Here is a 22,220-nt window from a genome sequence, read left to right on the forward strand (position 1 = left end):
GGTGGCGGGGGGGGCGGAAGGATGGGCAGGTGGCAGATGGGAGATGCGTGGATGGATGGACAGGTGAGTGCGTGGGTAGATAGACACACGGATGGATGCTGGATGGGTGATGTGTAGTCCAGTGTTGGTTGAGTTTGTGACGGCAGAGCACCAAGTATCTAGATCCCTGTTCCAAGGCTGGGGCACAGGAGCCCAGATAGGTGGGCAGATTAGGAACTGTGGGCACCACCCTTTGCCACGGAGCCAACATCGCCAACTTGAGTAAGTGGAACGGGGGAGCCTGCCCGTGTTGCCAGTGGTTACAAGCTAGGGTTGGAAGCAGGCGGGCAGTGTGCAGAGACAGAAATGAGTCAGGGGCAGGGCATGGCCCTGGTACCTGAAGCATGGATGCTTACAGGAGACGTGGTTTCCGGAAGGGCCAGGTTTACCTGAGAGCCAAGGCAGAGGTCCCCGTCGGGTGCTGTGGGCTTGGCCCCTGAGCATGCTTGGCCTCTGGACCCTCACAGGGACGTATTCTGTCCAGTTCTGGCTGCTGGTCACTTCAGGGCTGAGGACTCCACTGTGATTTCCATCGAACATCTGACAGAATCGGGCCAGAGATTCAGATGTGCAGCCAGGTAGGCCGACTGGGTGGGCTGCCCTTAACCTTTCCCTGGGCTGGGCCGGGCCGGGCTTGTTTCAAAGGGCATATTGATCGGCTCAGCGGGCAGCAGGGCAGAAGCTTCCTCAGGAGGCTCCGCCCCTCGCACTCGGCCTTCTGCAACCCGCGAGCAGGCAGCGGCCTGGCCGGACTGCCTGGTGGAGCCGCAGGGGCTCTTGTCCGTCGTGCTGGAGCTGCACTTGGTTTCTCCGTGTCCGCTGGGGTCATCCATCCTGCCGACGTCGCTTGCTGCTACTGCAGGGGACAAAGGAACTCGTGTGGAAGGAAGCAGTTAAGAGTGTGAGCTCTGCAGCCACATCCCAGCTCAGGCAAGGACCTGAGCTCTGTGTACCTTGTCCATAAAGTGGGGACAGTAACACCCTTTGTCATAGGGCCCTGGTGAGGAGGAATGGGACCGTGTGCGCAAAGCACCGAGAACAGTGCAGGCGCGTGGGAGGTGCTCAGGGGAGGCGCTGTGGGTGCCCAGGGTCGCTGGGAGCTGGAAGGCCCAGTGTCGCTACAGAAGGGGCCACCGCCACTCACCCCGTGCACTATTCATTCACAGACACCCACTGGGCAAGACACAGATAGACCTCAGCCCCTGCCCTTTGGGCTCCCAGCGCATAGGGGGAGCAGCAGGGACAGGTAGTGACAGCGCGGGGTGGGGGGGGCCGGGCTGGGTACAGGCGTAGCTGAGGGCTTCCAGGAGGGTGTGCCACCCGAGCTCGCGGCACAGCGCACTCACAAGGAACATTGCAGCGCTCCTGCGCCTTCTATCTTTCAGCATCCCTGCCGGGCAGGCATCACCGTCTCATCTTACAGGTTAGAGACTGAGGCTGGGTGAGGGCCCCACGGGTTAGTGGCCTGGCAGCGCCCCCGTCCCCAGGGCCCCGTCAGCCAGCCTCCCCTCCTCGTGCCGACTCCAGTCCTGGGCCCTCGCAGTGCATCTTTCCTCCTGAGCGTTCCCCCCAAACCTGCCCCTGCCTCAGGTGTGTCATCTGTACAGTCACAGGATGAGGGACAGCTGGGGCAGTCTTGACGTCTCTGCAGGAGGCTCAGTTTGGGAAGCCAGGTCGACCTGGAAGGATCCTCTGTGCTTGCTCTGGGGTCAGTGCTCTCTTGGCGCTGGCACTGTGTCGGTTGGGAGGACAGGAGTGCGTGACATGCAGGAGCCACCTCGTGTGTTAGGACAGGGCCCCCCCCCACCCCGGGGCACGCTGCCCGAGGGTTGCAGGGGACAGGCACCTGGGTGACAGGTGTGGTTTGAGTGGCCCCTGGGGACTCATCCCAGGGCTCCTCGATCTGGTCCTCTCGGGCTGGAAAGTACATTTAGAGAAGCCACCAGTCCTTGCAGAGAGGCAAGAGGCCCGTCCCCCAGAGCAGAAGGCCACAAGCCAGCTGCGGGGCCCTGGGCAAGGGCCTTCTTTTCTGGCTCAGGGCTGCCCAGACAGCCCCTCAGCCTGTGCCCGGCACCGCCCTGGCACCTTTCACGCTCACCGTGTGGTGCAGGGCTGCTGCCTGGCCCCGAGCTCTTCCTCTGCAAACAGAGGACCCAGCCAATGCAAAGGCAGCGGCACGAGGGCGCCCGTTCCCCGTGCCAGGAGCAGCTCAGGTAGAGGGCAGCATGGAGGGCAGCACACGGGAGCTGGCACGGGCCCTGGGGAGACGGTCCTCCAGGAGCTGCTCCGTCCACACTCGTTTTCAGGGAGCCCGCCTGAGTCCGGGAGAGTCTGGACTCTCATGTGGGTCGGGCCCCCTGGAGCCTCTGCGATGCTCAAGCCCCCGTCAGAGAAGCCCGGGCGGGGGCCTCATTCAGCAGGGTCACCTCTGGTGAGGGTCTGCGAGCCCAGTGCACAGCCCGCGCCACACGGACAGCCGGGGCCCATTTCCCTGAGGCCGCTCTGCTCTGACGCCGCCCTCCCCGCATCCGACGCCCTGCGCCCAGGGTGGATGCAGCGAGGGCCGCTCCTCACTCCGTCCTGGGTTTGTGCGGGCCTCCACCCCACCCCTACCCTGTGCCGTGAGCGCCACCGTGGGGCCTGCTGCGCGGTGCTCGCCCAGGGCAGAGGGCCCGTGACGGGCCCCCTTACTGCATCCTCACGAGCCTCTAGCCCACCTTCCAAAGGGCCAGCGGCAAAGTCTCGGCAGGGCAGTGCTCTCTGAGGGCTCCAAGGGTGCCCTTTCTCATGGCCGGGAGTGACCCCACTTAAGTGCAGGGCAGCGGGCTCATCACCAGCCTGTCTGTCCAGCTGCCCGGCTCCCATGGTTCGGGCGCGTGGGCCGCTCGGAAGCTCCTCTCGTGGCCCGTATCCTTCCTGAGTGATCTGAGTGTGCTCTGGGGTGTTCCACTTCTACGGGAAGCTTCAGCTGCTACCACTTAAAAGAGTCTGTTTGACATGGTAAACGTTGACCGAGCACCAGGCAGGTGTCAGGCCCTGGGCTGTGTGTGGCGGGGTGAGGGGACGGTCCTGGCACGGTGTCCGGACGCCGAGGGAGCCAACGTGCCACCTTGGATCAGTAGAAAGAACAGTGTGAGTTTGGACTTGGAGGGCTGAGCCCAGGCACGAGCGCCTGACGTAGTAGCCTGTTCTGAAATCATCCAGCTCGTTCCTCTCAGGTTATAGATGGGAAAGCAGAGGCTCAGAGAAGTTAAGTGATTTCCCTAAGGTCACACAGCAAGCCATAGTCGGGCCCTGTTCATTCGTCGGTTAGTTCAGTGAGTGAACCCTGAGCCCTGGCCTCAGAAGAGCTCGCCTCAATCAGGGAGACATTTTGTCAACGGAAGATTCCGGCATGAGGCTGTGCGTGATATGACGGGGGGCTTGTGCGGGGCTAGGTGTGATTCGGGAAGTCTTCCTGGAGGAGGTGCTGCTCGAGCTGAGTTTTGGAAAGGCCTAGAGGAGCTGGCAAGGCAGAGAGTATGAGGGGCATTGTGTGTGGCTGTGAGTGGGTGATGGGTGGCGGAGGGGTGTCACAGGGTGCTGGGGAGAGTGAGCAGAGGAGAGAGGCAGATGGCCTTCAACTCGGTCTAGAAAGCTCTGGAGGGGCAGTCGAGGGCACCAATCCTACATCGACATCCTTTTACATTTTCTCCCTGGAAACCCTTTTTCTTCTCCTTGGCTGTCTCCCCGCCTGGACAGACCCCGGAGTCCAGAGACCTGGCTCCTAGGCCTGGCCCCACTACCGGCCAGCAGAAGGTCTGCAAATCCTGGGGGCCGCCCCAGGTACTCAGGCCCTGCTGGGCGCCAGGGGATGGAGGGAGGAGTGCCCATGTCCTGCCCTCCCGAGTCCGTGGTGGTGGCAGGACCCCAGGTAAATGCAGGATGCCGAGTGCAGCCCCCGAGGCACCGGGGAGGGGAGGCTGAGCTGGACAGGCAGACTGGGCAGGCTCCCAGGCCCAGGCAGTGGGCCGCCTGCGCAAAGGTCCAGCGGCATGAAACCAACTGCACGGCCCCTTCGCGTGTCCGCTGGGGCCTCCCGTGCTCCTTCCCCTCCGGCTCTCAGCTTTCTCATCTAGGGAAGGGAGGGTCCTTAGATTCCTGCATATCCTCCTGGTGCCAACAGTGCCAGCCGTGTGATCTGATCCTGTGGGTGAGAAGGTCTGGGGCTGGGACAGCCTTGTGTGGTGAGGACCTGCCTGGACGCAGAGCCACAGGAGCGGCGGAGGGGCTGCCTGCGGGGCAGCAATCTTTATTTAGAAAGTCCTGAGTGAAGAGGAAAACAGAGAGATTGAAAACGTAGGGACACTGCTCGGAGACAGAGAAGTCATTTCAAATTCTCTGCTGTTCTCAGAATGATGTCTTTGCATAATGCTACCAGCCAGCAGGCACAGCACAGCTTTCATTCTTCCGTTTTTTTTCCTGGTTTATCTTCAGTTGTCTGAAGTGGTTGTCCAAAAAGAGGAGGTTGAAGCAGAGGGCCTAAGAGAGGCATTGTCTCCACTAAGCACGGTGCTCCCTGTGCAAAAGCAGTTCCGGTCCCTTTGGGAAGGGAAGGGCACCCGGGCTCCAGTGCCCACGCCACCGCTGATTCACACCATGGTCCTGAGCACGTCAGCTCCGCACTGGGTTCCAGTGTCGCTTCTGAAAGGGAGCAGTTTGGAGAGACGAGCCCCGGAGGCCGGTAAACGTCATAGCTAAATGCCATAACAAACAGCCCCAAATTTCAGGGGCCCAACACAGCAGCCTTACTTTTATGTTCTCATGGTGGTGGGGGGGGGGTGGCCTGTCTGGAGCCCACTGGGGCACCCTGGCTCCGCCCACCCTGGGGCCCTGCCCATCCCAGAGCTTCCCTTATCCCGCGGCTCCCCCCTGGACCCTTCTCAGCTCCTTTAGTTCTGTCAGCAGGCAGATGGGGGATTGTAGGAGGGATGTGTGTGGGGACCAGCTCTGGGAGGTGTCATTTTCCCCGTGCTGTCCACTGGCCGGGACTCAGTCCTGTGTTCACGCCTCAGCACTGCGGACACTGCACTCTGGCTGTGTGCCCAGGAGGCAAGGGAATGGTCTGGTGAACACGCGGCCAGCCTCTGCCGCCAGAACCTCCCGAGTTCAAGTGTTCCATGAGGGAAGAGCAGGGCGGGCCCCCGGGTGGAGGGGCCTTGAGACCTGGGGCAGGGGGACACCGCTAGGGAGAGGACAGCAGAGGGCGGCCACCAGCACGGAACCCTCAGGCGAGACCAGGGTTCGAATGTGGCCGCCCCGAACTCAGTCTCTTCAAACTGAACCGACCTTGTAACTCCGCCTGCACCGCTGCCTCTGGTCCCCGTCGTGAGCCCTCGCGTTTGTCGGGCACTTCTCTGCCCCGGCTCTGCACACCAGCCCTTTGGCCGCATCACCCCCTTGCAGGCGAGGAAGCAGAGGCTCCAGCTTCTCAAGGGGCTCTCCCGGAACCTGCACTTGGTCTGAGCTCTGCCACCCTGCTCGCCTGGCCCGAGAACCAGGGCGACCGTGGGCAGGGAGACCCCTGACCTGGTGGGTGGTGTTGGCCGTGTGAGTCTCTCCCCGTCGTTGGAGCAGGTTTGCACGGTCCACAGGCAGCCACAGGGCTGCAGGATGCAGCCGGCGGGGGCTCCCCTCCACCGGCCTGGTCCCGGCCCGCCCCGCGGGTGCTGGCCCCCGGGTGGACGTGCCCGGGAGGCCAGAGGACATTCCACGAGTGAGCTCCAAGCCACACGCATCTCCCCTCCAACTCCAGCTCGCCTTCATTTTAATCTAATTCCCTTTAATCTTTAATGAAAAGTTGTAAAAGTAAATTATTTACCCAAGAGAGCCAAACGGCTCCTCAGGAGCTGTTCTCGGCTTGAGGGTAATTACACGTATGTGTCTTGCGCGTTCTCCCTCCCCGGATGCTGGGGAAGAGGCATCCTGGCTTGTGAACTAATTATCTACCTCAGTAACTGTTAAAAACGCGCGCCATTTAGCACGTTGAGAGCAGGGCTCAGGCGTTGTGTGGTGCCCACCTTGACGAGCGCCCGGCCCGGGACCCGGTGGAGCCTGCGCAGCCGAGCCGAGCTCTCGGGAGCAGCCCTTCTCCCGGCCCGTCACTCTCCGCTCGTGTCCCCCAGCCTGAGCCAGCACGGCCAACAGAAAGACCCTCTTCCCCGCCGTGCGGGAGGCTCGGAAGGTGGGGGGAGGCGGGAGGCGGCTGTGGGGCTTGATGCCACCTCCCCAAATGCCCACTGTCTCTTTGCGTGTAACACCCTTGCCCAGAACACCGTCACTCCCACCTCCGGGGCATCTCTGTGCTCCCGACCTCTTTTGCAAACTCTCTGTCAATAAAGTAGCAAAATAAGATTTGAAACATCTGGACTAAGGGAAACCATATTTGGCACAGTTGGTCAAGACTTGGAGGAGTGGGCATGCAGGAGAGGCCGTGTGTGCGTGCGTGCATGCATGTGCATGCGTGTGTGTGCGCCTGTGTGTGTAGACTGAGATACGGCTGCTGAGGGCCTGCGTGGTGCCCTAGGTTGGTACGCTCTTGGCCCTGAGCTCCCTAACAGCCACAGAGAAAAGGTCAGTTACTTGGCTCTCGTCGGTAGCGAGGGAAAACCTGCCGCCTTGGTTGCATACCTAGCGACTAGCTACGTTGGCATTAGAGGAAGTTCACCACTTTTTACTGGCTAGTCGGGAATTACAGCGTTCTCTACTGGGCCTGCCTGTGCCTTCTCCCAAAGCACAGCCAGTGCTGGGGGGCGGGGGGGCAGCGCCGCCAGGCCAGGGCCCCAGGCCTTGGTTCTTCCCCGCATCCCCGAGGCTCAGCTACTGTATTTTGTTCCCTCTTGAGCTTCTTTGTTGCTTCATTTAAAGGGCGATAAAGCTCCTTGATAAATTCCCGAACCTAGCCTCGCCTGAATCAAATTTGGCTCTAAAATTTAGGCCCACCCAAGATTTATGTCAACTAGAAAAATGTGTGTCTTGTGAAATTTGAAATTTAAATGTGCTTCAGCTGAAGCAGGCTTGGTAGAGCCTCGAAAACTTGACTCACTCCGGCAGTTTTGGAGTCTTCACCTCATTAATTCCTACTGCATTGTTCCCAAGTCTTTAAGTTGTTTTGTCCAAAATTAGACCTAAAGTCTGCTTAGTCGTCCAGTTTTATCAAAGAAATGAAAGGCAAGGAAGGTGGAGCTCTCGGGTGAGGCCGGGAGGGTGTCCTTGCCGGGGGTTTGGGCTCTGGGGGAGAATAAGCCTTCCACTGCCGGCCCTGGGAGCTGTGTGCCCTAAACAAGCAACGAGCAGGCCGTCCACGACTCACCCCTCTTTGCCACTGAAGACTGACTTGCGCGTGACCTTGGCGGGGGTGGGGGGGGGCAGGCTGCTGATATTTTCCGTGTTTCCTTCAGCCCCCAAGGGAACTGTGCTGTGCAGGCTCCACCCAAGGTCCGTCTTCCAATGCCTCTCAGAGTGATACCGTGGCCCGGGACACGCACACGTGCGCGCGCACGCACACACACACACACACGCGCGCGCGCGCGCGCGCGCGCGCTCGTCAGAATCGACCTAGGAGGCCAGACTCCCGGGAGCCGCCAGGCAGGTCCCTTTTGAAAAGTCCACAGTGGTTTAGAACCGCTGGGCTGTCCACAGCCATTTGGCAAGTGTCTCCCAAGTGCCAGGACCGTCTGCCCGCCCCTGACCTTCACGCCCTCCCACTCCGTGGACCAGACTAGAGAGACGGCTGTGGACGCCGCAGGGCCGGCCTGACCACTGGCCCATCCGTGACCTGCTCGTCCTCAGGCTCCACTCTCTACCCGGCCCTCGTCTTGGCCCCAGAGGCCCTGCTCCCACCTGCGCCTCTGAAGTCTGGGTCCTGATGCTCTCTGCTGGCCTCAGACTCGCCCGGCCCCCTATTCTCTGCCGTGCATGAGGGGAGAGGAACCCACACTATGCCCCAGCCCTCTGCCCAGCCCCAGTCTCCAGGAGGACGAGTGGGGTTAAGGGCTTGGGATTCCAGAAGGTTCTCAGCGAAGGATAGATGAGTAAAGAAGACCGAACAAAAGGGCCTTTGCAGACTCCTGTCCCGGCAGGCAGAGGCGCACGTCCACCCTGTGGGGCGCTGAGGGCCGCAGCTGCCTGGCCGGGCGTGGGCACAGCAGGGAGACGCTCCCGCACCCACACTAGGATGGCTGGGACAAAGAAAGGCAGGCACTACAAGCGCTGGGAGGGACGTGGAGAACCTGAACGCTGCGAGTAGGACTGTGAGATAACTCAGCTGCTTCAGAACACAGCCTGGGGGTTCCTCGGCAGGTTAAACGCAGACCCACACGCCCCGGCAGTTCTGCCCTGAGGTGTGTGTCCTCGAGAAGTGAAACCCTGAGTCCGTACAGACACTTGTCCTGGAGTGTCCACAGCAGCGCTGCTTACGACAGACAAGGGTAGAGGCACCCGAGGGCCCATCCACAAATGAAGGCAAGCTGTGGTGTGGCCACACGACGGAACATCACTCCAGCGTGAAGAGGAGGGAAGCGCGGGCTCCCACAGGGCACAGCCTTGACAGCGTCACGCTCAGGGAGGGAAGCCAGTCCTTAAAGACCGAATATGTATGATGGTACCAGATCTGGGGCGTCTGGAGAGCTAGAAACTCGATTCGTGGCTGTCCAGGGCTGGGGGATGAGGAGAGAGGCAGGGATGGTGAAGGCGTATGGGGTTTCTTTTTGACGTGATGAAAATGCCCTCACATTGCCCGTAGTGATGGTTGCACAGGTCTGGGAATCTATGAAAAGCCATGGAATTGTACACTTTAGTAGGTGAGCTGTGTGGTTTGTGAACTAAATCCCAGTAAAGCTGTTATAATAACACAAGCCCCTGTGCCCAGGGTTTGGGTGGGAGCTGGGCGCCTCGGGCCGGCTGCGAGCCTCTCCACACCGGGGTAGGTTCACCTGTAAAGTGGGGCAGTGACAGCGCCAGTCTGATGGGGTTGGTCTGAGGACTGCGTGAGGCGGTGCCTGTGAAGCCTGAGAACAGTGACCAGGGTGCCACTGGGAGCTCCTGTCACCCACAAGACTAATAGCAGTGAGAAGCATAGCAGGCTGGTGCCCGCGGGGGAGGGCGAGGGGGCGCCTGGGTGCAGAGGGCCGCGCCGGGCCCCTTCCACCGCGCTCTCCACCTGCTCCCGGGCTCACGTGGGCCCGGGACCCTCTGGAGTGCAGTGGGCATAAGAGGTTGGCAGGTCCCCAGGGCGGTGTCTGCCTGTGTCCTGGGCACCAAGAAAGGCCAGCCCCCTCCAGGTGCAGCGTGCAGTAGGGGCGGCGTTTGGCGAGGCCAGGCGGGGGTCTAAACCGGCCCCGCATGGGAAAGCGGAGCTGTTGCAGCCCCTCCTGGGGCAAGAGGGGAGACCGAGGCTGGAGAACAGAGCCGCCCCCTCCAGAAGCAGGACTCCAGCCGCCATGCTGATACCAAGCCCTGGATGACGGGCAATCCGTCGGGGCAGCGTCTGGGGCGGGCCAGAGGCCCCGGGCCCTGGCAGCCCCATCACTTCCCGGACCTCAGCCTCCCTGCTCAACACCCGCTAAAGCCTCCCCTGTTCTCTCTGCCCTCCAGGAGCACATGAGGGTGGGGGGGCGGGTAGGGGCTTGGCCTGTGTGGGGCACCGGAGAGGGTAGGGGGGGAGGGAGTGGGCAACGGAAGACTCGCCTGACCTGGTGGCGCCTCGGGGTGCGGGCACCGCCCCGTTCTCAGCGCACTCTCACTGCGTGAAGCCCCGCCCGCTGTCTGCACGGTGGCTGCCCTTGGCCAGAGCGCAGGCTGGCACCGCCGGCCGCCTTCCCCCTAGTGCCTTCCTCGCCAGCCTGGGCCCTGCAGGCCCTTCCCTCATCATGCCTTCTATTTATAGCATGGGCTCCTGCCAGAGCCCGTCAACGTGCTATAGCATAAACGTGGCAGCCGTTTCAGGAGCCATTCTGGGCCAGATAAAATTAAGTCCGTGACTCTGGCTGGTATTAAAAGTGAAGGAGAAGCAGGGCCGGGGGCGGCAGGAGATGGACTGAGGCCCAGTTTAACGCTTTGAGCGAAGAGACTAATCCGCTCCCCGGAGATTTCTTACGATATGAGATTCTCCCGCATAAATAATCTCCACGAAAGCTGGGTCTGCGAGTCAGGACCAGAGCCGGGCAGTGGCAGCTTGGTCCTAACGTCCTCTCTGTAGGGGTGCTTCGGGGACGTGGCCCAGTCCCCTCGAGTCCCAGGGGGCCCGAAGGGGGCAGGGCACGGCCGGGATTTGAGCCCAGGTACCCCTGCCTCAAAGCCCACTCACCTAGTCTTTCATTCATCCACTCATTCACTCCACAAATATGAACTAGAAGAGTGCCTGCCTGGCCCGGGTGTTGGGGCGAGGAGGGAGGAACACATGGTTAACAAACAAATGGGTAAAGAAGAACTTCAGATAAGATGTTGAGGGTCAGGAGAAAATGAAGAGAGTGGAGGAGTGACGGGGCAGGAAGGCTCTTGACTGTGTGGTCAGAGACAGCATCCCTGAGGAGAGGGCCAAGGTGGTGCGAACAGCAGGTGCAAAGGCCCTGGGGCAGGGATGCGCTGGGCCTGCTGGCGGAACAGGGAGGAGGGAGGCAACGTGGTAGGAGCGCGGGGATGGGGGAACCTGGCTCAGGGCCGTGCAGGGCCCTGGAGACCAGGGTCAGTGGCCATAATGTGATCAAAACTCCCTCTTATTCTGGGACCGGGCAAGGGGCGAGCGAGGACGTGACAAGGTGAAACCATGGTTCACGCTGCTGTGAACCGTTGGCTGCCGTGTGGGAAGCTGGCCTGGGCTAAGATAGAGTGGGTCGGGGCGGAGATGGGGATGGCCGCCGGGCGGGCCGGTGGGCTGGGTGTGGGTGCCTGGGGAACACCTCGGTGTGACCTCCCGGCGCCAGGCGGGCCTGCCAGTTAGGGCCACTTCTGTACGCAAGACCCTGGGGAGGCGGGGTTTCCGGGAGAAAGTGGGAGGGTTTCGTTTGGGCCAAGTTAAGGGTGAGACCCCGCTGGACACCTGGGCGACGACGTCAGGGCTGCCCAGAGGAGCCGGCGCCCGGCTGCGGCCCTCACTGGGTCCTGAGCCCCTCCTGCTCGGTCCTGCAGGGTGGCCACCTTTCCTGTCCAGGAGTCCCTCCCACCTGGAGCTGCTTGAGGGCAGGGCCACATCCAGAATGTTCCACAGACACGTTAAGATAACGAGTGCTGTGGCCTTGGCCTCGGGCCTCGGGTTTCAGAAACTGGGGGCTTGGGGGCAGGTCGGGCAGAAACGAACCGAACCTTTGAGCACTTCCCTTTGGCACTTTGCACAGAGAATGTGACACTCGCTGCGTTTCCAGATGAGGGACTCAGGCAGAGTTCAGACTGCGCGCACGGTCCAGCTCCAGGCTGGGCTCTGCTCGCCCTCCCCTTGGGCCCGGGAGGCGGCGGCAGCTCTCTGGTCGCTGAGCGGCAGCCACTCTAACAAGTGAGTGCCAACCTAGTGGCTGAGAACTACCCCACGGTCCTGTAGGCCAGTCTAAGAGGTGGCGGCAGGCTGGGGGCTGGGGAGACCCCGGTTCCCGCCTTCTGGGCTCCAGGGACGCCCGCACCCCTTGGCCCCGTCCTGCCTTCAAAGCCAGCCGTGCAGCAACTCCCAGCCTCCCTCCGCCGCCATGGACACACAGCCTTCCAGGCTCTCTCCTGCCCTCTCTTGCCCTTATAAGGACCTTTGTGACGACATTGGGCCCACCCATATACTCCAAGATACTTGCTGTCTCAAGGTCCTTAACTGAATGTCACCTGCAGAGTCCCTTTAGCGTGTGCGGGAACACACTGCACGGGATCCAGGTATTAGGATGTGGACATCTTTGGGGGTGTCATTCTGTCTACCACACCACCCCCTCTGGCGGCACAGACTCAGGGTTCCGGGAGCTTCTTGGGGACAAGGCTAGACCTCACAGAGCCAGAGTTCTGCGTCTCCCGCCCACCGCTCCCGAGGAGCCCCCAGGTCGAGGTCGCCCGTGCGCAGCTCCCCAGCAGCCTGGGGGTCAGGAGATGGGCTTCCAGGCTGGGACCCCCCCTCCCTGCCTCCCCGGGAGGCTGGGGCATCCCAGGTCGCCATGTGGCCCACCTGCAGGTTGGCTGTGGGTCTGCATCCCTCCTGGACAGAGTGGCCAGGAGAGGCTGAAGGGACTCATCCTGCTGCCTCGGTCCTCTGTCCGTCGCATCAGCGCTGTGCTGGTCATCTTCCCCATCAGCATACACGGCCAGCCTGCAGGTGAGGAACGGCCCGGAGAGGCTATATAAATGCAAAGTGTCCTCCTCGGCTGGGGATTAGAGCTGGTCAGGGACCTGGCCCGCCCTGCGCATTCTCCACTGCCCAGGGTGGATGTGAGCGTAATGGTGATAATGATCCAGCCGTCCCGCTGCGGCCGCCGTGTGCCCCGCCCCCTCTGCGTGTGCGTTTCCAATTCTCACAAAACCTCTTTGAGGTGGGCTTTCCTATCAGCCCTTCTAAAGGTGAGGAAACTGAGGCTTGGAGAGGGCAGGCGGGGAGGAGTCAAGGAGAAACTACTCAAAACCGCACAGCAGCAGGGAGCCCTATACCCCAGCCTGGAGGTGGGCAGGGGGGTCACCACCCCAGGAAGCAGACAGTGGCAGCTGCCTGATGGGCCGACCCTGGAGGCCAAGGGGAGCAAATAGACCCCGCACACCTGGACATCAGACCTGGGGTTCCCACGGGGGTCTGAATGAGCCCACCCTGGATGCCGCGGGAAGGCTCCCGGGTGATTGTGAGGAATCCTCTGGGCGGGGAGGTGCCAGCTGCACGGGACACACTTGGACTGGTGTGCCCACCCGCTCCCTGCAGCTGGCCAGTCTGCTGCGGACACAGAGGGAGTGCTAACCCGCCGTCCCTGGCAGGGGCCCCCCCTGGTCTGGCGATTGAGTGGAAGCGGCACCCACCTTCCCCACGTGGCGGAGGGGCTGGGCCAGGTGGCCCCCGGGGACGGTGGGCGGGAAGCCGAGCTGAGCCCTGCACGTGCCACAGGGCGGCTGAACTCCCGGCAGTGCTGCGAGGTGGTTCTCATTCCTCTGGGCAATTTAGAAATGGCTCCAACACAGCTTGCCTTTGAGAAATTTTAAATTATTTCTTCCCTGCTCCTTCCTAGTGAGTTCTGTGACTCCCTGGTGGATGGCTGGGGCTTCTCCTTGCTGGTCTCAGCTGTTCCTTCAAGCCTTGCTCAGCGGGGCTTCCACGCGAGAAGGGTCCCCTCTCCCCAGCATGGGGCACAGCTGCCCTGGTCCAGAGTCAGAGAATCGAATTCACTACAGCAAGGGGTATGCTGGGACATTAGTGCCGGTGGAGTTACAACCCCCGACCTGAGCACAGCCATCACGGTCACCGTCAACACTGTTATCTCAGATGCATTTTCACTAGATTTCTCGCACAGTACCCTGTGGGTCCCAGGAGAGGCCAGCCCTGGCATCCTTTTCAATTCAGGAAGCATGTCATATTCTCAGAGAAAACGGACCTCTGCTGTTTCCTCCCATTGAGTGACGTGGTAAGATTTGGTGCTCTCGGGCCCAGGTTGGAGGTGCTGGAGCTGCAGGGTGGAAGGAGACAGCTGCTTGCTGAGCCCAGAAAGTCGTGAGTTTGGCAGGCAGTTATTGTGGGTGCCAGGCATGGGTGTGGCGTGACCAACTGTCCCAGTGTGCCTGGCACTGAGGGGTTCCCGGGACGCAGAAGTTTCAGTACTAAAGCCAGGATGGATGAACCATGGCAGTTGGTCACCTGTGACTGGAGACACATCAGAGAGCAAGACAGGTGGGTCCTGCCCCTCTTGAGGGTCGCCCTCCTCCCTGGGGAGGCAGACAAGGAAGCAAGCAGCTCTCCCCAGACTAGGGCAGGGCAGGCCTGGCTGGGTCCTCTGTCTGCCTCTGGATCATTACCCCGGTTTTGCAGATGAGGTGAAGGAGGCTCAGTTGGGCAAAGGGTCTCCTCCAGGATGAAGGGTTAGGGCAAAGCCAAGATCCCAGCCCGGCCTGCTGCTCAGCCAGGGGCCAGCTCCGTCCCCCATCCCTGCCACCCTGGCCTGACCTCGGGACCATGCCCCTCCCCCTCATTTAGAGAATGCCAAGGAAAGAGTCCCATGGGAACTGTGTCCACAGCCTCATTTCCCCTCTTCATTGCCCCAGGGGCCAAGCAGAGCTGGGCATCAGGGAAGGGTTAAATGGGCACCACCAGGTGAGCTGGGGGCTGCTCTTCAGATGAGCCGTAGGCCAGTGCCTGTGGCCCACGCGGTTCTCTACAAGGGAGAACAGAGGTGGCAGAGATGCAGCGAGCCGGCCACCCTTCGCTGATTTGCAGATAATCCTGTCTTCCCCTTAATGGAACCATCAACCGAGGCTCTCCTTACACCTGCTCTCTCCACATGAGGCTCAGACTTGCCTGGCTGGGTTCATGGTTCAGCACTCATCACCGGGGCCCGGCCTGAGCAGGAGAGGGACCAAGAACTCTCATTACGCCCACTTCTCAGGTTTGAAACAGGCCCAGGACAGAAGCCAGTGTCTCTTGTTCCTGATATATCCTCTCTACACACACACACACACACACACACACACACACACACACACACACACACTCACTCACTCACTCACTCACTCACTCACTCACTCACTCACTCACTCTGAGCCCTGGATGTGCTACGGAAAGGTCAGCTGAAGAGATTCCAGCACTCCTTGGGGATATCCACCTGCCTTGGAGGAAGGGTCTGCATGGCCCGTCCAGGGCTGGCCACTCTCCAGACCCGTGCCCTCCAGGAACCCCAGTGAGGCGCTGGCCTCCTCCCATGGGCACTGAGGCCCCATAGCTGTTGGGCAGGAGGGTCTTCCGTGTAGTCGCCTGGTGTCAAGAGCAGTGGCAGTGACTCAGGGGGTCCCCGACTCAGGGGCTGTCCCTGACTAGCCTCCACCGCGGGATGCTGGTAAAATGGCGGGGTCAAGGTTGACGAGTCCTTAAACAGCAAGGTGGGCAGGCGCGAGGAAGTACACAGGTGTCACATCATCACTCCTGGGCCTGCAGATGTGACGAGGCCAGGGCTCAGGGTCGGCGCTTGGTGGCCCCACGGCCGGTACCGTGTGGTGTGAGGTCCCACTGCAGGTCTAGGACCCCCTTCCCTGGCCTCCATGGCTGGATCAACAAGCCGGTGACCTTCTGGTGTCAGGAAGGACCCTTACTGACCGTATCAGCATCCAGCACTGCCATAGCAAATTACCACAGACTGGGGGCCTCGAGACAACAGGGCTTGACTGTCTCTCTCACTGTTCTGGAGGCTGGAGGTCTGTGGGCAGCACTCTGGGGGAGGATCCCCCCTGCCTCTCCCAGCTCCTGGAGCTGCGGCTACATCACTGCAGCCTCTGCCTCTGTCTTCACCTGGGCTCCCCTCTGAGTCAGTTTTCTCCTCTTCTGCCTCTCTTAAGGACACTTGTCACTCTCAAATGGCAGCCTGTGCCTTGCACCCATGCTTGAAGGCGGGTCCCCCAGCCTACCCACCCCGCCATCCTGCTGGGATGTCTGGTGGTCTGAGGAGAGTGGGGGTCACAGCACAGCCTCTCCAGTCTACCTGCCCCATCACCCCACCCCCTTGCTGCCGCCCATTCCCTGTTCCGTGCCTGGCGGGTACGCGCCCTGCTCCGTGACTCCCAGACCTTCCCCCAGCTAGCGTCCCGCCTCCGTGGTGCCCCAGGGCCACCCTGGCCCTCGCTGCAGCAATCTGGGCGGGGCGGTCTGCAGGTGACTCGACAGAGGCCCAGCCACGGCTCCTCGGCCCCGGCCTGTGCACAGTTCCCGCCAGTTCTCAGCCCCTCCCCTGGCTGTCCTCCACCTGCAGGAGCCCCTGGGGTCTGGGCCAGAGCTCAGCCCTTCCAGGTGGGGGCAGCTAGGAGGCCCTTCAGGAACCCCCAGTGACCCTGGGGCCCTCTCGGCCTCTCTAGCGTGGCACAGACCCCCCTGGGGTACAGCTCCGGCCCCGACGCCTATCTCCGCTGGCCTGCATGTCGGGAGAGCAGGAACTGGGGCCCTTCCTCTGTTTTCCAGGAGCCAGCCTTGGTGGGTGAAGGAGCGGGGAATGAATGAATGAATGAATGGAGGGAGGGAGGCCGGCTGGGCGGTGCCCTGACAGCTTCGTGCCCCGTGTCCCTCACAGACGTGCTGGTGGACGGACAGCCCTGTGACCGCGAGGCGGCGGCCTGCCGTGTGGGCGACCCCGTGCGCCTGGAGGTGAGGCTGACCAACCGGAGCCCGCGCAGCGTGGGGCCCTTCGCCCTCGGCGTGGTGCCCTTCCAGGACCACCAGAACGGCGTGCACACCTACGACCTGCGCCATGCCGTCTCCTTCGTGGGCTCCGGCACCTTCTACCTGGACAAGGTGCGTGCGGCCCCCGGTCACTGTCCTCTGTCCCACCCCTCCCCCAGTGGCAGACTTAGGGGTTGGTAGACGTGACGGCCTCTCTGCATTGACCCTCGTCCCCCTGACTCGCCCTGAGACCTCAGACAAGTTCACGTCTCTGGGAGCAGAGCTAGGATGGGGATACCAGCCCCGAGGGTTGTTAAGGAGCTGAGACAAGTGTGCCGAGGGAGCGGCAAGACAGCGTCAGACCTCTGTGCCCCTGGCACCGCTGCCCTGCCCCACGTGGCCGGCTCCTCCCTGCTTGCGGTCGCTGCACGCAGGCCCAGAGGGACTGATGGGGTCACAAGACACAGTCCTCAAGCTCCACTTACCTGTTGAGATGGCGCCTTTGCCCCAAACGCTCCCCACACTCCCTGACCCCCAAACAGCCCAGGGAGGGAAGTGTGATTAACGCCATCCTAGGATAGGAGCTGAGGCCCAGAGAGGTGCAGTGACTCGCCCGGGGCAGCACACCAGGGAAGCCCTGGAGGGCCACGGGAGCAAGTCCTGGGGGCCCGCCCGCCCCCGCCTCCGTATCTAGGTAGGTTCAGGGCTCTCCTGGAGGCCCTGGGGGTCCGCGCTGCTCCCAGCTGATGCCCCTCCTCCCCTCAGGTGCGGCCGTCGGGCCAGTCAGCCTGCCTTGGGGCCCTTCTGTTCCTCTGCACGGGCGACTTCTTCCTCCGCATCCGCTTCCACGAGGACAACAGCTCCAGCAAGGGGCTGCCGCCCTCCTGGTTCCGCCTGCCCAGCGTGCACGTGCGCGCCCTGGGGGCCCAGGCCTGAGCCGCTGTTCCCGCGGGGAGAGATGACCAGAGGGCCCCCCGGGCAGGGGACAGGCCTTCGCTGCAACTGCTGTCCACTCCTCCCACCCCTCACCTCCCCTCCTACCTGCGGCGTCCTCTCTGGGCTTTGCAGGGGCCCCCAGGCTTGGCAGCCATGCCCCTTCCCACACTGGCCATCAGGGCTCCCCTGCAAGAGGCCGCTGCCAGGGTGAATGCTAACCAAACCCCAAAGTGTGGCCCTGGGTCCCTGCACCTGTTCCTGTGGCCTGGGGTTCACAGCCCAGCCAGCAGGCAGAAGAGGTGAGCGTGGGGGTGGTGGGGCGCAGCTGGGGTGGGTCTGGGGAGCCCCCTCGGCCCCCTCGGCCCCTGGACTCCCCCGAGGGCGGGCTCTTCTCCCAGGGGCCCCGAGGCAGCCCAGCCAGGAGAGGTGGCACTGTGGTTGACCCCAAGAGGAGCCACCTGCCCCCGGTGTGTAGACGGTCACCTGTGCCAGTTGTTCTGGCCCCTGGGATGGTTCCAGGCTGGGCTGTGGGGGGCCATGGCCTGTGTGCGTCTGCGTGTCGGTGACAGATTCTCCAATAAAGGGCCTGCCTCGCTTCTCTGCTGGTCCACCTGCATCCCTGCCTCTGCTTGTCCAGTGTGGTCAGGGGGCCGCCCGCCAGCTCAACAGCCCCCGGCGCAGGTAGGGACCCGCACGACCCCACGCAGCACACACGGTTGGTGGCCAGCAGGGTTGGGCCTGTGTCTGTCTGTGCCCGTGGCCCCCCCAGGCCCCTCACCTGCGTGTGCTCTTTGGGCCTCTATGCCGCCCCTCTCAGAGCACCGCCTCGAGTCCCACCCCACGGTCCTCAGCCCCCGCGATGGCTCTGGCCATCTGGGCCTCTCACTTTCTCTCCTGAGGTACACACACACTCGGGAAGATGTTTGGGGGTGACACAGGTGTCCAGAAGTCGAGGTGCAGATTGGAGGTGGGCGTCCCGCAGCCGCCCTCGGACCCACCTACCCACCCACCGCGAGGGCTGCCTCGCCCCTGCTCCCTCCTCACTCCCCTCCGGGTCACCCAGCCCGCTGCCCCCCTGCAGCCTCACTCCCAGCCCTGGAGGTACAGACCACCTCTGCCCAGGCATCCTCAGGCCCTGTCTAGTAAACTCCGCCTGCTGAGCAGAGTTCTGGGGCCAGAGAGAGGGCGAGGGTCCCAAGGCACAGAGCAGGGTGCGGTGAAGCCGGACGTGTCCAAGGCTCCCGGGTCACCCCGTTTAAACGAGGCCCCCGGGCAGCAGGCGCATGGCCAGCCCACACCCAGGGACAGAGGAGGATGGGCAGTGAGCGAGCTGCCATGGGCCTGAGGCGCATGGCCCGTGGGAACCCCACGGCCTCAGAGATGGGTGCCCTTCCACGCGTACCGGCACACCCCGATTAGAAAACATCTCAACGAAAGCTCTGGGCTCAGGGCAGTGAAGAACTTCCCAGGCCCGCCTCACGTGGGCTGCACGTGTTCCTGGCACGCCTCCCAGTGCCGAGACTTCGCCCTGCTGTGTGGTCCTCAAGCCCTCTGGGCCCTGGGGCACTGCCCCATCACGGGGCCTGGGGGACTGGGTCTCCAGGTGCCCGGAGCACAGAGCCAGAGGCGGCTGAGCAGAATCCCGCTGCCCTGGCAGGGTCACCCCAGGAGACACCTGGGAGGAGCTGCCTTCTCCCACACTCCACCTCTCTGACGATGCTTAAGGTCCCTCGCAGGCTCTCAGGGCCCGAGTCCAGGCCTCATGGGCCAGGCTGCCACCCGTGGCTTTGCAGGCTGCTTGTCGCCCACAGGGAGGTCGAGTGAGGGCCAGAGCCCTGTCTTGCCCCTCGTGGGGCTGTGCCGCCTGGGTTGGGCAGGGGTTGCTTATTCAAACTGCACAAGCTGCCACGTGGCCTGGGGTGGCCCGTTCCCCCCACTCCCATCGGCCTCCACCCTCGCGGACCTTGCTTCTCCCAGAGCCCTGCCCTTAGCCGGCTCTCCCTTCTGCCCAGGGCACACACACCTGGTTCCTCGCAGAGGCTGGCCCAGGGACGGTCTTCGTTTGAGTGCCCCATAGCAAACCCTGAATCTGAGCACAAGTTCATCTGGGAGATGGTGGGGGGAGGGTCCCCCGCGGGGGAGTGAGGGGTCAGGGGCGGGGACGAGCCGGGGCGGAAGCATTCTTGGGCCCCTGGGCTGAAATCCTCGGGGAACTTGCGGGGAGTGAGAACACAGCCTCAGACTCCTCCTACCAGCGGCGAGAGCTGGCCCGTGTGTCCCCCAACCCTCAGGGGTTCATTCCTGCCATGCCAGCTGTTCTCGGACCTGAACAGGTCAGATGCCAGCCTTGGGAGCCCCAGGGATGCTGGACATTCCAAGGAATCTTGGGGGCTGGGAGTGAGGGCTCGTCCACAGCCATTTTCTGGGACTGGCTGAGTGTAACACAGTAGGTATTTGGTCTCTGCCCTCAGTTCCTGACAGAGCTGTTTCATCCCTTGGGATTTCCTGGGTGACAGGAGCATCTTTTGTTCGAAAAAAGGCGGCTCTGGGTAGGCTTCTAGACGGCTTCAGGATGGGGGCTGGTCACCAGAAGGGCCCAGCATGACTAGAAGCTTGGGCCTCTCTCTCCCACCCTCATCCTCCGGGGAGCAGAGAGGGACTGGAAATTGAGTTAATTGCTCGTGCCTACAAGATGAAGCCCCCGTAAAATTCCCTCAGCTGTGGGGTGCGGAGAGCTTCCTGGTTGGTGAACACACCCACAAGCTAGAGGTCGTGCATCCCAACTCCACGGGGACAGAAGTTCCTGCACCCAGGATCCTCCCAGACCTCACCCTGGGCACCTCTTCATCTGGCCATTCATCTGTATCCTTTATAACGTCATTTATACTCAATTGGTCAACATAAGCCGTAAGTAAAGTGCTTTCCTGAGTTCTGTGAGCTGTTCCAGCAAGTTATCAAACCTGAGGACGGGGTCATGGGGACCCCATGTGTTTTTTAGTTTCCAAAACAAATACAACAGTTGCCAGAGAAGTTACTGAATGCACCGAGAGAGAAGTCTCAAAGGGCGTCTTCGGGGAGGGGGTGTTGGAACTAACCCAGGCACCCGGAAAGGTGACCCACATGAGGCCTGTGTCCCGAGTGCCCCCCACGGTAGAGGAGATGAACTGTATCCGGCCCAAGGACAGCCCTGTGTGGGCTGTGAGCATTTGGAGCTTTTTCTCATAGGGTCAGCGGGAGCCCGGGAAGCATGTAGAGCAGGGATGTTACTGTTGGCGTGGGCATAGCTGGATCGTTCCAGCGTGGAGGTGTGTGGCCGAGGCAGAGAACCCAGGCGCAGGTGTCTGGGTGACAGCTCAGCGTCCTGGTTCTTCAGGTCCCGTGCTGTCGGCTCCTGAGCACAGCAGTCCTACAGCTGCTGTGTCTGGAGCCCTCCTCCCTCCCAAGGCCGGAGGAGGCTAAGCCCGGAATAGACTGTCCTTTTCATTTCGCTAGCTGAGCTGGCTTGGTTTTGCCTCCTGACACTGTTCCCTTTGGCCAGGACAGGCCTGCAATGACCCCGTAATCACCCAGCCATCACACTCTTGTCATCCGAAATTCACCAAGCAGAGCCCAGATCCATGGGAGGGGGTCTGAGGAGCTGAACTCCAGCTCAGACAGTTGTCAACTCTGCGACCTCAGACATGTCACTTAAGACTCGATTTCTTTTCATCCGAATAAATGGAGATAAAAATACTTATTTCATGGGCAGTTTACACTAAGAGTTTGGTTTGATCTCCTCAACATTCCTACACATGAGGGCAACTCCTCGTGAATACTGGTTCCCTCCTCTTGCCCCTCCCGTCGCCCGTGTGCTCCCATCCACATCCCCGGTGTGTGCCTGGAATTCCACCATTCCCCTGGGAAACTTAGCAAGGGATATTGCTGTTTCCCATTAGACCCCTGCACAGGTTAACTTACTAGGTAACATGAAATAATATAAGGCAGGTATTTCTAACACAAATGCTCAAATGGTAAAGGGATTGTCTGACAAAGGAGTGAGCTCTGTGACTCTTTGTAGTCAAGCAAAAGCTGGAACTGTGGATGGTTTCAAAAGATGCAGGTGTCTGATGAGGCCTGTGAGCCCAGAAGCCACTGTCATTAGCTGTCTTAAGAGCCAGCCTGGTCCCAGTAAGCAGAGAAGAGAGTGAGGTGCATGTGATCACCTGGCTCCTGGGGCCTCTGAGCAATGTCTTAAGGGATTATGACAAATAATAAGTAAAGATCAAAAGAGGGTGTCAACATGAAGGAGTAGGGGCCCAGACTAAGCTCCTATTGAAAACAACTAAAAATGATGGTAATTATATAAAAACACATTTGTGAGTGCATCCACAAAGCTGGCAGGGGAGTAAGAAATAGTCCGGTACCTGTGTGTAGGCAGAATCCAAAAAGGCAAGCAGTGAACTGATGCCAGCTTTCATTTTGAGGGTTTTTGCCAAAGCAGGAGCATGAGTTTTTTGCAGTCTCACAAAACAGGAAGGAGGAAGACAAATCCTAGGGCCCATCAGGTGGGAAGTCTAGTAGAAGGCCACTCCCCAGTAACTTGGGAGGCCTACCATACTTAGAGAGTGGAAATAAAGCTACTCTGTCTCAACCCTTTGATTCCAACCCACATTGGCCCTCCCTTGAATCTGCCGTCCCAAGGCACACTCCCTGAAAGCCGCCCCCAAACTTCCAAGTCATTCATTAATTTGAAAATGACCCTAAATATACACACCCCTACCACCACATACCAGACATCTTACAGAAGTAAATGCATCCTTTCTGGAGGAATCTACTCTTGTCCCAAGCTCCAAGAGTTTCTACAAGGAAAATGAATAATTCAGAGTTTCAAAAGAAAGAAAGTCATTAAATACACAAGGAAACAATGCAT

The 22,220-nt window shown here is 61.1% G+C and overlaps 1 protein-coding gene across 1 annotated transcript in view; it reads left to right on the forward strand.

Moving 5' to 3' along the window:
- TRAPPC9 (trafficking protein particle complex subunit 9) overlaps positions 1 to 17,311 on the forward strand; it is a 521,576-nt gene extending 504,265 nt beyond the window's left edge. The window contains exons 22-23 of the mRNA XM_007464593.1: positions 16,287 to 16,507; positions 17,141 to 17,311. Of these exons, the coding sequence (XP_007464655.1) occupies positions 16,287 to 16,507; positions 17,141 to 17,311 (392 nt within the window). The remainder of the gene's footprint in view (positions 1 to 16,286; positions 16,508 to 17,140) is intronic.
- The last annotated feature ends 4,909 nt before the right edge of the window (positions 17,312 to 22,220 follow it).

The sequence above is a fragment of the Lipotes vexillifer genome, unplaced genomic scaffold (assembly GCF_000442215.2).
Source record: "Lipotes vexillifer unplaced genomic scaffold, Lipotes_vexillifer_v1.1 scaffold394, whole genome shotgun sequence".
Classification (NCBI taxonomy): domain Eukaryota; kingdom Metazoa; phylum Chordata; class Mammalia; order Artiodactyla; family Lipotidae; genus Lipotes; species Lipotes vexillifer.